The sequence below is a fragment of the Macrobrachium nipponense genome, chromosome 28 (genome assembly GCF_015104395.2).
Source record: "Macrobrachium nipponense isolate FS-2020 chromosome 28, ASM1510439v2, whole genome shotgun sequence".
Lineage (NCBI taxonomy): Eukaryota > Metazoa > Arthropoda > Malacostraca > Decapoda > Palaemonidae > Macrobrachium > Macrobrachium nipponense.
Genome location: NC_087217.1, coordinates 29,105,717 through 29,122,651, shown reverse-complemented (window position 1 = coordinate 29,122,651; position 16,935 = coordinate 29,105,717). Strand labels below are relative to the sequence as shown.

The window sequence follows — 16,935 nt, the reverse complement described above, 5'->3', positions numbered from 1 at the left end:
GTGTACGGAGTTGCATTCAGTGGGTGACAAAGCAACACTAACAGTGATTTTCAGTCATAATAATTATTGTATCCTTACACATCAAAATTCATATTTTACAATGGAGGCTTTGAGTGATGATGACAAAATGAAAATTTTGTCATCCATGTGACTATAAAATCTTTTAACTAAGCACATAACTAAGGCTATCTTACATCAATATTAAGCACTTAACTGATACTGACAGTACAAAGTGGCCTCCCATCAGACCAATTCAGTAATTACAGATATACACTTATCATTAAAAGTATATAAAAACAGGATCTTATCATACACAATTCTCAAGCTAGCCTACTGTAAGGTCTGGCCTAACAGATTTCTAACCTAATTTGTGATAAATGACATTTTATGGCAATTTTGTCTTGACAGATGGCCATTCTCTTTTCCTGAAGCCAATTCCCTTCAGGTAAACAATTATGTGGTGATGCAAGTGCAGTAGAGTAAGAACTGTAGTAACATTTTACAAACAAAGAAAAAGTAAAGAAAGCATATAAATAAGTACCCTCGACAACGTCACTAACAGGCAGCTTTATAACGTCCAACACTGCTAAACTTCATTTTTCTGGAATGGACTGATGATCATTTGAAGAGAGACTGAACAGGCACTCATTTGAAAATACTGTACTGCAAAGTACAAGTGTTCTGTCCTTGTGCCTGAGTCGCACTCCAGACTCTCAAGGTTTTCAATTGACAGTCGGCTAGTCTTAATTCCTACAAACACTGGAAACTGTTCCCAACTTAACACTTAACACTAAAGGGAGTTCTAAACATACTCAAAATATTCAAAGTACTGGAAATAAATTTAAAGCTCAGCTTGTGTCAAAATCCAACATGATGTTTTCAAGGTAAAAATAAGATAAAAATAATGTTACATGTGATTGTTTTCTTGGAATGAAGACAATTACTCCTCTCACCAGACTAGATGACACAACCACTCCAACACTCACAATATTATCATTCCAATACCACACGCTCCTTTGCAAAACACTTGGCTCGTAAGATATTTGACTCCATTTGGGTTAATGACGGAGTACTACTACTAAACTTGTAGGGGATCTGCATACTATCAGGCAAAATTATAAAACTGGAATATTTGTGCAAATTTACCATTCTCATCATCATCATATGATAAAATCTGTAAATATATAAAAATAACATGGCTCCAGTATGAAATATCTCACATCAGCTTCCATAATGAAGCTAACTACCTGGGGGGGGGTTGGGGGGTCCAGTTGACCAAGCACATGAGTTTTAACATAGTGCGTACCAGATTTTACGTTTTCCTGAATTTTGAAGGAAAATCACACCTGCTAATCAGTTTCCATCCAATATCTGTTTCTCATGAGGGCATTTCTTCCAAATGATGTAACACCCAGTTGGCATGCATTTCATTGATCAATCACAAACCTCAAGGCTTCATCAGAATTTTCTCTTGTCATACTAAATGCTTCAACAAAGCTGTAATGATTCAAACAAGCTACTGTCAAAAAAAGCCACTTGACATTTGTTTAATCTCTGTAACTGATGATTGAACTATACTTACTTGTTAAAATGATTCAGTGATAAAGATCAAAGGAATGATTATACAGTGAATCTAGATTTTCTTTGAAGGATTATCCACAATTGTATAACAAAACAAATACCCACAACTTTTTACACAAAGAGAGTGAAAAGGAAAACAAATTGCCATTAAGAGTTCGTAACCTAAACAGCATATCAGCCTAGTGATGTCGAGAGTCAACTGCCGTAACTTATGAGATACAGCAACACTTTGTAGGTTTGCTCTCGTCTTCAGCAGGACCATCTGACTGCTGCTTGCTGGCTGAAATCAAACGTGCCAGGTCGTAGAACGCCTGAAAATGTTTAAACAAGAATTAGTTGTCTCATCTGATATGTTAACATTACTTTTACCGACAAAACAATAATTCTAATAATGAATACCATTCCTTCAGCATGCAAGAGACTGCAATGCAGCACTATATACATTTTATTTTTTTCATGCTGTACCTACAAAGCTTTGGTTAATACTTAAAACATTCAATACTCTTTGACAATTACAATATTTTCCTAATTTACACAGGCGCACAATTTTTTAAACAGATTTCTGACATACTACCTCTACCTGCTAATTTTCCTACAAATTTCTTACATATTAATACCAAGCTAATTATTCTAGCATATTTTTATAGACTCCACAATATGAACAACCATTAATTAATTAATTGTTAATTGCCAATCATCTTTTATTTGGTGCTAGTACGTATTTTTTTAATAAAATACTAATGGAGAAGACTTAAATATTCCGATAACAAAAACTACTCCCTGTCACCATAATAGAGGCACTTTCTTGATGCAGTAGCTCTTATATAAAGATCCTGATTTAGTCGAAGAGTAACAATTTAAAAAGGCAAAAAGTTCTATACACTGCTTACCAAACAACCTTCAGTATTAAAGAAAGTAATGTCACATGAAATGTGAAATACAAATTAGACTGATTAGAATACTGTCTGCTTCCTAACATCAAATACCGAGATATCAGAACTAGTCTCAACTGGCTATCGCTGTGCTTAGGTGATTATTTCATTTATACCATCAAATAGAACTCAAGTGCCAAACATGGTATTTCATTTGCAGCCCAGCACAGATATCTGTTGTTCTCCTGTGCATTATAATACCATTCATGTATATTATCACAAGGTCATCTGAAGGGCAAAGGGAAACCCAAAAACCTGGCTGGCGTAATATAAAAACCACTGGCTGTTTAATATGACTAAGAACTTGCAAGATAAACTGGCTTGGTTTCTTGTGAAAACTTAAATTTAAACATGTTGATTTTATGCCTTTTAGAAATGTATTAATAAAACAATTCTATATGAAAATATGTAACGGATCTGAACATTATTCGTTACAAGAATCCTGCATCCCACCAAAAAGTGCCACTATAAAAGAAATATCCAAAAGTATTTAACAATCATTTTTAAGTGTTGAGAACAGTCACTACACTGTATGGTGTACTGATAAGGGTTAAGTGAAATCTTGTCTTAACCAAAATGAAGTTTTCATAGAACAGCACATGTAGTGGTAATGTACATTTAATATCTAATGAATCCATGAGTGTTTTCTGATCATTTCTGGGTTAGAGTGGTTGAAAAATCACATCATACACAGTGTACAAGAAATGAACAGAAGTTCTGTGTTTGAAACCTGACTAATAACTAGCTCAATTTGAAATCATTGGTAACACAATGTTTAAAAAGGATAAGAACACTTTTGCACAAGCTGCATAACTTATATAACTTCTTCTAACACCTCTTCATAACTGGCAAGACAATGGAAAGTGTTACCACAAGTGTTTTGGTGAATCCAATGAATGACTATGTAAGGGAAAGTCACCATAATTACACAGAAGGAAAGCCTTATAGTGGAATATTAGAGCCCCCATTTTACCTTCCAAGTTAAACACTAAAATAAAATTCAGGAAATGAATGGTTAATCAATAAGCAACAAGTTTCAACAGTAATAAAATCCCCTAGACTTTACAACTTTTCAGGCTGCAATTTAAGAAGCATCTTTCAATTTCCTGAGAATAACATTATGCAGGCAAAAATTTTCCTAGGCAAGAATTAAAGATTGTGTGTGTGTATGTCACCTAGATGAAAACAAGTTATATGGGAAACAGAGATATGCAGAACACTTTTAACACCTTCCACACATTCAGCTAGAGTACAGTTTCTTCCAAGATCAATTAAGTCTATTTTCTGCAATTCTACATAATATTCTAAAAATGTCAAAACCACATTCATCTTAACTTGGCCTAACTTTTTGTCCAAATCATGTCACTCATAGTCTGTTAGAAGCATTTTGAAAGAAAGGACTTGAAACTATGAAACTCCAAAAACATCTGATAAAGAATGAAAAATTATCAATGTGACAGAATACCACATAAATCATGTTTAAAGTATACTAACAAAGATTACAAATAAATATTTCATAAGTACTCTTATGATATATACCTGGATAGCAACAAGAAAAAATAATAATAATAATAGTAAATAAATAAAAAAAAAAGAAATTAATATAAAAACTTATAACACCATGCAAAACCAAAAAGCAAAGACTGAAAAAAAATCATGCGCAATACTCGAGGCCATGCAAGATAACTTGACAAAAATGAACATTAAATATCAATACGTAAAAACTCAGAGAACAAAACATTTTCTCTGCAGCTTTTGGAAGCTTAAATAAAGAACTAAAATCTAAAGCAAATCTCTCTCTCTCCCTAACAGGAAAATTAAGCCAACAGGATATAACTACACTACCTCAGCAGGTCTCCACTGTTTGCATCTACCCGATCATTTCACGTACACCAAGCTGGTATAACTAGGCTCTAAAAATAGCAAGTGACACCTACTGAATTCTTTAGGCTACGCTAACCTCCAATTCAAAAGTCACATAAGACCAAAAAGCATAACATTTATGCTTTATTTTATGACTATTGTCATAGAAGTAAAACTCTTAACTTAGGTGAAATTATCTCTTAGGAAAACTGGGCACTGCTATTTATGTTCTCAACTGGCGTACTTAAACCAGGGACTTTGGTATCATTGGGCTTTGGCATAATTCAAGACTCCAAAATCATATACAATGCAAATGCTAATTACTGCAAGCGAAGATACCTACTCAGGTGAAAATCAAATGTGCATCATGCCCTACAAAGTGCAATGATCAAAATTCAGAAAAACAGTGTCACATACTAATTGATTTCAGCAACAGGAATGACTGAAAATTAATATACTCTATATACTTTACTGCAATTTAATTTTTCTCACTCCTTCCATACACAAAACTTGCGTAATCTGACCTGAGAGGAAATTTGCAAGAAATAAGGACAATTATCAAGTTTTCTGACAAAAAATTACATTCAATCTAATCCAGTATTTCCACACTCAATCCACATTTTTGCCTTCCTGAGATATAAACAACAGCTCAACAAATAAACTTTTCATAAATACTGAGGAGGAAGTTAGAAAATTCTCAGGAAGAAAAATGAGTGTGCTACAATCAACTGCTTTTGCAGCTAATCAACGGACAGCTTTAAACAACAACATATGAACACTAGGGTGTTGTGAGTGATCACACAAAAAAGCAGCTTGTCAGACAACAATGAAAAACACATTTGGCACCTTTAAAAAAACACAGATATGAATATCCAAAAAGAATTAAAAGAATAAAAGCAAGGAAGACTTGTGAACACTGTCTAAATCACAGTAAAACCTAAGCATATTCACCAAATACAAATACAGCCCACCTAGCACTAGCAAGAGTCCTGTAAGACAGATAGCTGTACAGCAACAATAAAGATGTCTGGACCTGACATAAAATGCTTTAAAATACAGAAGTACAAAACTGATATCCTGTAATAATGTGACTAAGAAACTCACGAAAACCATATTTATCAACCCAACATTTGAGGAAACCTTATATCCTCTAAATAAGAATGAATACATCAACACTTAACATATCTACGGGGTTAGATGTAAAATGGGTTCCCTCTTCAACCTTTATGTCATTAGTACTATTTAACTACACTACAACAAAGTCTAATAACTAAAAAATGCTACTCTTTCACGTTACCAAAGATGGTCACTAAAATAATCTAACAAATGTAGTTCCTTACCAGGTAAACTGGCATTTCACTTAAAATGACAAATGCTAATAAAATAATCCAATTTTACTACAAATTTACAAAACATATGATACTAACTAATGATAATAACTATAGTATCATATTCTGACTCCATGCAAAATACTATATTATTTTTCCTTCCAAATTACAAGGAAATAATTTCATGAGATGGGTTTCATGGCTACATTAATTTGTACTTTATGCTGCAATATGATGCTAGTCATTATTTTAATCTAAATGGTTTAAACTTGACAACACAATCTAGGGATTAATGGCTAGACTATTTACAGTCTATGAAATCCACAATGGTATAAAAACGATCTTATTCACATATACATGGCAAGATACAGTAAGCAGTGCTTGATCTTTTGATGGACAATGACAAGGGATGAAAAAAGGATTGACCAAGAGTGAAAGTGGTGTCACATGAGCACATTTTCTGGTATCTTTTGGCATCGTGCTGCCAAACTTTGCACCAGGAAGCCAATGTTGGTGGACAACTCAGGTCGCCGGATTACTCTTGTGCAGCACCACCTTATATCAAACATGCGCAACTTTACGGTACTCATAAAGGCTAAACATGATGCATTTTAGCAGGAGGATCCCAGAAGATGCCAGACAATGAGCATGTGTGGCACTGCCTTAACACAGTTTATGCAGGCAACACATATCAAGCCAAAACATCACTGCAGGTTCTATTAAGGCAAAAGTCATTATGCAAGCTCTGCTCAACTGGATAGAAATCTTGAATGTTTTCTAGGGACTGTATGAATTTGTCTATACAGCACAATTCAGAGTAGGTTGATTAAAGCTGGTAAGCTTCATAACTAATAGCAACATTGTACAAGAAAAGACACAGGGCAGACACATTCGTCTATCCAGTAAGCAAGGTTCAGAAACTCTTCATCAAGCAAGAGCTGCGGGAAGGGAAATACAGGACTTGAGGCGTATAATGATTTGAAGTAATGAATATTAAAGTAGGAAATGAAAGTCATGGAATAAATGTACAAAACATATCAATGACTAGATAAAAGACATGGCTCTAAACACTAGTATAGTACACTGAACTAGCAGCATTACAAATCAAAATCTAGGTAACTTGAGAAAGCTTGTAAAATTCAATTTAAAAACAAAAAGGATCAATTACTATAACTGATATTTATACTTGACAACATAAGTAGTAGTAGGGAACTAATACTAAATCTAAATAAAGAAGGTTCCTGGACAAAACCAGACACAACTGAAATAGTACTTAAAAGTTAAACTGAATAAACAATCATACTAATGGTCATAAAACAGGATACCAAATCTAGCAAATCATCTTTGATATAAACTAAGCTAAAGAGGCACCTAATAACAAAGCAAGAGGGAGAGGTCGGGTGGCAAAATGACGATCATGAGAAGGAGTCGAGAAGTAGTTCCATGACAATCGGACATGAGCAGCAAACTGTTAGGAGGAGGAGGAGAGGAGAAGGAGGGAGTACTAAAGGTGAGGGAGAGGGCAAGTTTGTGGCAATGTGAACGGCCTGACAGGAGGCTGTGTTCGAGAGGAGACGTCTGACCTAAAGGATGCAGCACTTGGGCTTTTTCCTCTTGCCGGGATCTTTGCCTTTGCCATTGGCGTTCTTCTTATTGTCTTCCAATTTACGAGAACGAATTTCTCGCATCAAATCATAGAATACCTGTTGAATGCGGGGAGATGGAAAGTTAGCCACAGTAATCCCCATTAGTCTACATAGAACTTTGAAACAAAAATTAAAAAATGCCCTATACATTGTTAAAGATGGCAATTGTTCAAAAACGTCAAGTGACAAAATCTTTTAATTGACTAAAAAAGTACAGCTTACATCTAAAAGCATTTATTTCTATGTACAGTATGAAAATTAGTCTTTTTTGTTTTACAGTACTATCCAACAAATTCCCCACAATGATCAAATGAGTAACCACTCTATAACCCAGTGATAATTTCTGAAATACTTTGAATCTTCTGTCTGCCACAAAGGGGCACACATTTTGCATAGTACTACAGTGATCAGAATTTGGAAAACAAAATACAAGAAACTAAAACTGCAACAAACTGTAAAAAGAAGCAACTTGTATTATTTACAGGAAAACATAAATATCCACAAAATATAATACACACTGATAAACAGATAGATTTAATATTGCTGAAAGAGTGACCAACAGTGAATGTAAATTAAAAGTGTATCAATAAAATTAAGCAACAAACAGGTGTGACAACCAATGAATAGTGGTATGGTGACTGTATTACCATTATCAAGATAACCACGAAAGGACGCACGCAAGTAATCATACACAAAAGTACAGGCTGTGCACTGTCCAATGTACAGTGCAACACACAAAACTGTGCTCAGTAAAGTCCAAAGGAGAAATTAAAGGGTGATAATGAAGCATCTGTATGGTGCTGAGTGCTTCAATACATTGAACAATAAGTATATTACAAGTAAACTCTCTCCTTATATAAAAGTCCTGTTAGATGTTATCATTTTTCCAGCCCTTCAAATTCGTCGTACGTGAAAAAATTGCTTCAAGGTTACACTTAGAATAAAATTAAATCTAAATTCATATGCGAAACTCAAGAGAACATTCTCAGTAAAGATAAGCTTGAATGCAGCTTTTCTCATTGCGGATGGGTTTAGAAAAAATATGTAAATGTGACATTGTACAGTACTTAAGAGATGGGTATCAGATCCAAGGAAATATGAGTGGGTGAAAAATAACCCAAAAATGTATTAGTACACATCTAAAAACATCATCCTTTTCCAAAAAGGCATCAAACCTTAAACCTGCTGTCAGCTGATGCAGTTATTCTTACCAAGAGGAACCAAAGGCTGCATTCAAAATAAAAGTGAACTTTTGTATATGTAGACATCATCTTGCAGCACGAAATTCTTCTAAACCAATTTATCTCTTCTACTAACTCAAACCTTAAGCCATTGTATTTATTTCGTTTCACAAACTCGTAATAAATTAACAATCCCAGTGGCTTTCACCCTGTTACAGAGCAGAGTCTTGGTTATACTAACTAAAATGAACCAAAATCAAATTTACATATGTACTTACATTTTTTCCCCAATTCCTTACACAATTTCTAAGAGCATTTCCAACTTCTAATAAAACAATTCACCATGGGACTGATTTCTTGACTTGAAAACTTTAAAAAAATAATTTTTCTTACAAGAATATGTTTTTCTATACTTCTCTCAAGCAATACTTACTTAGGCAGAAACTGAGGGCTATAGCAATGAGTAAGAGTAATAAAAACTTTTTATTCTAAACCTTGACTGCACCACAACAATACTACTGGTCCAGCAATTGTTTACAGCTCTCTTACCTTGCTTTCATTAATTACTATTTGCAAAGTTCAAAAACTGTTGGAGAATCATTAAAGGCATTGGGGAGTCTTAACAGAATCTTCCTTTCTTCTGCCATGCTAGTTTGCCACTCTGCTTTGCTACCTAATACTACTTCAGTTATTTGCGTTTTGTGTTGCACTGCAAAGTACAACATACAAACAACTGTGTTTTTTCTACACACCAAGCCCTTGATTAACATATTTTTTTTCATTTCAAATTGGACATCTTTGTTTTTTTCACTTCAGCATATGCAGAGATCTTGTCAAATACCAAGAAAATTACTCTGCATCTCACCTCTACAAAAGTAGCTAATACCTCTCTCATCCTCAATGCTGTGGTACATCAGTATGCATCATAAAGTAACCTAACAGACGTAAAAGTGATTCTACATCCACCAGTACATTTCTCCAACCTTAAAAAAACAGCCAACCAACTTCATCTGAAGTATGTGCAAGACAGTAACACTAAATTTTAGTTATTTTGAAGTCTAACTTCAATAATGTGATTAAGAGATATACTGTACTATAGTTAATTTATCTTCCTAAAAAAAAAGGCTGGACATAAAAAAGCAAACAATTATTGGCATTCAGCCTTCCTTTATAATGAGCACATTCACTTTTGTCTTTGCATGCAACCATTCTCAGGTCATCATCACACATTATTCTGATGCCTTTAAACATGCAACATCAATTTATGCATGTTTCATGGGGACAGCAATGCAATACTATTATCATTATTTAATAAATAATCAGTTTACCCTAACCACTGAGTTGCAATTCTTAGCTCAGTCTTGCGATTCCGAACTCTGAAGGGTTGGTTCTTAATAAACACATTATATATGCTATACCCTACTTAATAAACAGCAAATTCTTAGGAAATACAATGGTTCATCAAACTGAAAATGTTGGGACTTATCTCCATAAACTTTATACCACCTCTGGTTGAAAACTCAACGCCACAGCTTCTTTTACAAATAATGTACGTATATAATTTTATGAAGTTAGAGCAGTTCACTTACAGTGCATCAGTTCAACCGATGGATTGCATGGTAAATTTACAAGAGACATATTGAAATAGTCACTTCCAATATAGCAAGTTCTCTGCAATGATGACCCCACATTGTACTTTCATTTTTCTCATTTCTGGTTATTCTGCAACTTTCAATTCCAAAACCCCTAACTTTCCAATGGCAATGCTTCTGTGCTCTGTTTTTTATCCCTCGTTTAGGAAAAATATGTTCAGGCTTGAACTAGAACTCCAAAAAATGAACCCGTGGTGTAGTGAAATTACTTTTTAATAATCCTCCTTCGGCTTCAAAAGAGTTAAATCTTTTTAAGCTCCTGACAAATAATTTTATAACTGCTATGAATATTATCAATATTCTAGAAAGACCATCCTAAGCTGTTAACTTCATACCCACAGAAAAACTTACTGTCTGTGTGACTATTTAATGATGAGAGGCATTCTAAAAAATTCTCAGATCAAACCACTTTAACCTACATAAAAATGCAGGCTATGAAATAAAAGCTGCAAAAATTGAAAAAACTTTGCTTTTGTACATTATGTAGACATACCAAGTACAAAAAAGCATTAGGAAATGCTTTAGTCATCACCATAATATATGTACTATATATTAATAAAGTTTCAGGGAGACATCTGCTTCAAATACAGTATAGCCAAGCAGACATTTCCTTCAAATATGGAGTATAAGTATCTGGCAACACAAAAGGAAACAGTTACTAACAAACAATGAGAGGAGGTAACAAGTAAAAAAAAAAAAATCAAAAGGAAATAAGATACACTACATAACCTATACTGTATTAGTGTACAAGACCAGAGAAGATAAGAAAGGTCTGAAAGGGCCGGAGTTATCTGAATCACCATAATATATGCTTAAGAAAAAGGCAAAGGAAGGCAGAAAACAGGCTGCTTTATGTTTTGCTAATGTACTTGCGGAAGGACATACAAAGCACAGCCAACAGTAAAATGCCTTTATAATAATATGTAAAAGGTGCAAAACTATAGCAATACAGAGATAAAGCTTTTACTTCAACTTTGTGCTGTAATGGTGGCATATCAGCAATAACATTTGCTAGATTACTTAGAAATTCAGTCTCGTGAAAAAAAAAGTTTGTGTAATAAAAATCCACAATTATCTAGTAAACTGGATTACTATGTAAAAGACAAAAAGACTTTTTGAACACCTGAACAAGGTTGCTCATCAGCGTTCATGGTGACAAAAAAAAAAAAAAAAAAAATTGATGAGGCATCTTTACTTTTGCCTTTTACATAGTAATACAGTTTACTATATAATTGTCGATTTTTATCATACATAGCAAGATTGTTTTGAATGTTTATGAGAACCATCATTGAAAGCATAGAGTCTATTAGACTCTGAAAAAATACCAGTGTGTGTATTTTACCAGCCATACAAGAAGAAAGAGGGAGACCAAGAAAGAGATGGAAGGACTGTGTGAGAGGAGATTTACATGAGAAAGGGTGGAATTGATGAGGCAGAAGCGCAACGATAGAAATAGATGGAAACGGCTCATCCGAAACGGCGACCCCATATAAAAATGGGAAAAAGCTGGGAAGAAGAAGAAGAAGAAGAAGACATAAACATGATTGAATAATATAGACAAGTCTTCTGAATCAAGGTTAGCCCAGAAAATATTTATAAATGAAACTGGCTGCTTTGTGAAGCACACAGAAGGACTAACCTTTATGAAATGCAAGCTCTTCTGTACCATCTTCAATATACCAACAATTTTGAAAATTTACTCAAGAAAAATTTCAAGATTTAAAGACACTGATATTAAACATGCACAATGCTCATGGTTTTACATCAGAAAGCTTATTATGCAACACTATCCCTTCATTAAGCAAGGCACATTATCTTATGCAATCGGTGATTTTGGCACTCTGCAAGCACATTCGCAACATTGGCCCCATTTTTTTTTTCTTGTAAATCTATGCTTTCTAAAACCTATGTCAAGCAAAAGTTTCTAAATAAAAAATTGACAATGGATCTGGGGGACCTACAGGTGTTTTCAAAATCCCCACAATTATCATCACACTACAGTTGCTCTCTTAAATCAAAGTTTAGCTAATGGAAGCTCATGAGAATTTAAAATAAGAAACATATCGCAGACTAAAATAAGAAACATCGCAGACTAAGAGAAACAATGTCCAACTTGCTCCTTCTGGTGATATGCATTCAGTCTTGCCAAGGCAACTTCTAGCTTAACCTCGAAGTCATATCTTCCGTATACAAAGCTAGCATCTGCATGATTCATAAATCTTAAGATTCAATTCTCAACAAAATATTAAAATTTGCTAGAAAATAAAGGTTTCAAGCTTTAAATCTGGAGATGAAATCAGCCAAATTCTTACATTTTATCCTGCAATTATGGAGGTCACCCCTACCTAGTCTTGTAAGCTTCTACGTAGCAAAGACTTTTCAAATATCAACTAATCCGACAAGCTTTATATTTTACGACTCATTGAAGTCATTGAAGCTTTGTACCTCACTACAACATGGAACTAAACTCTACCTCGTTCTTAAAGCTCTGTATTCAACTATTAGCTCATCTGAATTTTTGAGCATATATATACCTATAAAACAAAAGTAATCAAATGATGAATCAATGAGGAACATAAATGTCATCATTTCTTTTTAACACTTGAAAACAAAAGAATACCATCATGAAAATTATACCTTATCAAGACAACAGATCAGGTACACGAACTTAAAAGGAAAACAATGGTATGCTGTCCTGCAAAAAAAAAAAAAAAAAAATTATAAAACAAAGGATTTCCTCCTATAGGTCTTTGTCCCTGAGTCTCTCGTCAGACAACAATCGTCTAGGCACCTTAAAGTAGCCAAAGGAACAAAGTAACTGAGATGATTCACAACATTTGGTGAGTTTAGATCAACTCCCAACCATTCAGTTGACCAAAGGAGATGTTTTCGACACTAATAACATGCAAACCAAAATGACAACAGGTAATCCAAAACAATAGGTAATCAATGCCCACAGCAGGATGTGACTGATAGATTGACCAAATATCTACCAACATTTCGATGGTACAGCAACCATTTCCCATGCAAGGTAAAGCTCAGAAGGCCAATAGAAGTTGAATACTATTCATCCACCTTACCTAAACATAATGTAGGTGGAATACTTGACTGTGCATACTTCAAAAGATATACATGTCATGACTCTGCAAGCATACAACCTATCTAACCTCATACACAGCACCATTCATTTTGGTTATATCTGAGTAATGTCCCAAGGATTTTGGAGAAAAAAATGAACATGTCATACAACTAATAATTTTTTTAAAAATATTCCTTAAATCCTACACAACATAGGATTCTAGCCTTTCCCTGTAACCATAATCCTGAAAGTGGTGTAGATTATAAAGAAAAGTATCAGAGATATCAAGGAGCAATGAAGATTAGAATAGAATATAGAATTTAATCCAAAGGCCAAGTGCTGGGACCTATGATGAGACCATTCAATACTGAAACGGAAATTGACAGTGAAAAGGTTTGAAAGGCGTAACAGGAGGAAGACCTCACAGTTACACTATGAATAAATTGTTGGCAGAGGGTTAAGGAAAGTAAGATGGAAGAAAGAGTATATATGAATGGAGATACAGCAGAAAGGAATGGAAGGTGCTTCAAAGAAACTTTAGTAATGCCAACAGGGCACCGTATGAGGTGCAGTGAAGGCACTAAGCCCCTTGTGAGGATGGAGCAATTCAAGAGACCTGAAAGCAAAACGCAGAACCGGCCATGCCTCTCTCTCTCTCACCTTATCAACATTCGCTCGAGTCTTTGCAGAGGTCTCTACGTAAGGCACACCCCACTGCGCAGCTCTGTTCTTGCCTTCTTCTTCGCTCACCTTCCTCCTGTCTGTAAGATCTGCCTTGTTTCCAACCAGTAGGAATGGAATGTGTTCGTCGTTCTTCACACGTAGTATTTGTTCCCTGGAAGACGATGAGGCTCATAACAAAGGTTTTGGGGTACTGGACTTCTACTCAAACCTAATAGATATAATCAAGGCATTTCCAGAACAGCCTGTTATTCATGATAATGTTGTTTTCATGATGAGGGCTGGAAGGGTTCATGAATTATTCATATGGTACACAATGGCCAGTATATTCCAGTATCATGCAGACCACATACTTAAAAACACAATAACACTGTTTGTGTCTTAATCATACGCAAAAAAGTGTGCATGTTTCAGATAGTACAAGCATTATTACAGCAGAAAAGCAAGAAACTAGAGAGAGAGAGAGAGAGAGAGAGAGAGAGAGAGAGAGAGAGAGAGAGAGAGAGAGAGAGAGAGAAATTACCTGAATTCTTGTGTTGCTTGGAATGAGTCGTCTTCTGTGATTGAGAACACACACAAGAAACCTTCTCCAGACCTGAAATAAAAACACAATATTAATACTCATTGATAAATGTAAGCTACAAATATTGTTGGATAATGAACTGGAATACAACACCATTTCCATTTGCTAATAATATAATAATAATAATAATAATAATAATAATAATAATAATAATAATAAATATAATAATAATAATAATAATAATGAACCAAACAAAAAATTCTTTCAGTTTTCTTCTAAAGATGGAAAAAGAAACCCACAAGATTACCGAGTATAACTTGTTTACTTGTAATTATTTACATAGTACAGTGGTACCTCGAGATACGAAATTAATCCGTTCCGAGGCGGCCTTCGTATTATGAGTTTTTCGTATCTTGGAACACATTTTACATGTAAAATGGCTAATCCGTTCCAAGCCCTCCAAAAACACCCCAGTAAATTATATTTCCAGGCCTAAAACACATGTTCTAGGGTTACAACGCCGATCCAACGGAAGAAATATGACTCCAAAAAGGCAATACTGTACATACTTGAGTAATATTCAACTGCATGTAATGTTCAACCCCATTTTATTACGACTTTAGCATACTATGTCCCTTAGCAATAATCCTGTGTAGCCTAGTCTATGATTCTGACATCTAAACCTAAGAGCTAAAAGCTTAGAATATGCCAATAAAATGTATAAATAATCAGTATGTACTCATTTCAAATAATTATTAATTAATCATTAACTATAATACACAAACAAACAAACAAAAAACAAACCTTCCAATCGATTGTTTACATTCAGCTCTTACCCGTCTTACGAGTATCGAACGAGCGCCAAGCAATCATTTTTCCTAGCACATAGTAAGCCATAAATTGTCATTACGTAGTATCTCTCTTCAACTAATGAAACTACCAAACAGTATAATAACCATTCATTTCTATTCTTTATTCTATCTTTACCTAATGGAGGTACCGAGTTACTGACAGCTATAATGAAACATATGTATACGTAACGTAATAATAAAGCAGAAGAAGAATTCTAAAAAATACGTATTTGTTGGCAGTCTGATTTATTTTATATTTTATGATATCTAATTCACAATTTTTTTTATTAAATGTATTGCATGTACTCATTTCAAATAATTATTAAGTAACCATTAATTATAATAAACAAACAAAAAAAAGCTTCCAAACGTCTGTTTACATCCAGCACTTACGAGTATCGAACGATCGACAAGCAATCACTTTACACAGTAAGCCATAAATTTTCATTATCTCTTTTCAACTACTGAAACTACCAAACAGTATAATAACCATTCATTTCTATTCTTTATTCTATCTTTACCTAATGTTTTTTTTTTTATTAAATGTATTGTATGAATAAGTTTTTCAATTTACAGCATCCTTTTACCAATAGAATACTTAAAGCACAAGGGGTAGATGATGACCAATAGGAGAGCAGGACCTTATGGGGTGACTAGCATCAGGAACCAATGGGAGAGCGGGAGGATGGTGACGAGTTTACTCAGTTGGCGGCGCGGGAGTTTTAAAATTGTTCTCGGTGGTCCGGGCGAATCTCGGGACTTTACAGCAACAACCTTTCGTATCTTGAAAACTTTTCGTATGTAGAGCAGTAAAATTTTTCGCATTGGCTTTCGTATCTCGAGTTTTTCGTAAGTAGAGCCTTTCGTATCTCAAGGTACTACTGTATTGCCAATCAAGTACTTTCAGGCCCTAGTCGTGGCCCTTTCTCAAGAGATGTGTAGGTGGTCAGACTGGGTTAGGCCCAGCAATATTCTGGAACTTGTTGGCAGCTCAGTAAGAAGTAGTTCCAGAAGACTGCTGGGCCTTAACCCAGACTGACCAACTATATATCTCTTGAGAAAGGGCCACAACTAGGGCCTGAAAGTACTTGAGTGTTAATACTATGTAAACACTCACAAGTAAACGAGTTATACTTGGTTATATTGTGGGTTTCTTTTTTCCAATAACAATAATACTAATAATACCAAGTCGCTAAGTCATAACCTACAACAAACCAAGAAACGAATACAGTATTTAGGCCAAAGGCCAAGCACTGGGATCTATGAGGTCCTTCAGCGCTGAAATGGAAACCGACAGTGAAAGGTTTGAAAGGTGTAACAAGAGGAAAACCTCTAAGCAGTTGCACTATGCATCAAGTGTTAGGGGAGGGTGGAAAGTAAGACGAAGAAAGAGAACATGAAATGAGGTACGGTAAAAGTAACGAAAGTGGTTGCCGCTGGGGGCTGAAAGCATGCTGCAAGGAACCTTTAAGTAATGCCTACAGTGCACCACATGAGGTCCACTGATGGCACTACCCCGCCGCCCCCGCCCAGGGATAAACAAATCAAAAAATTAAATTAAAATATCCATCACCCTCACCCACCATCCCTCCCTCTCCTAGGCCTATAAAAGGAATAG

General features: G+C 34.8%; 1 protein-coding gene across 1 annotated transcript in view; it reads right to left on the bottom strand.

Annotated features, from left to right (window-relative positions):
• Positions 1 to 44: 44 nt before the first annotated feature.
• Positions 45 to 16,935, bottom strand: part of LOC135201141 (ras-related protein Ral-a-like) — a 22,097-nt gene continuing 5,206 nt past the window's right edge. The window contains exons 3-5 of the mRNA XM_064230020.1: positions 14,467 to 14,538; positions 13,923 to 14,097; positions 45 to 1,892 (exon numbers count right to left, since the gene is read on the bottom strand). Of these exons, the coding sequence (XP_064086090.1) occupies positions 1,791 to 1,892; positions 13,923 to 14,097; positions 14,467 to 14,538 (349 nt within the window). The 3' untranslated portion in view covers positions 45 to 1,790. The remainder of the gene's footprint in view (positions 1,893 to 13,922; positions 14,098 to 14,466; positions 14,539 to 16,935) is intronic.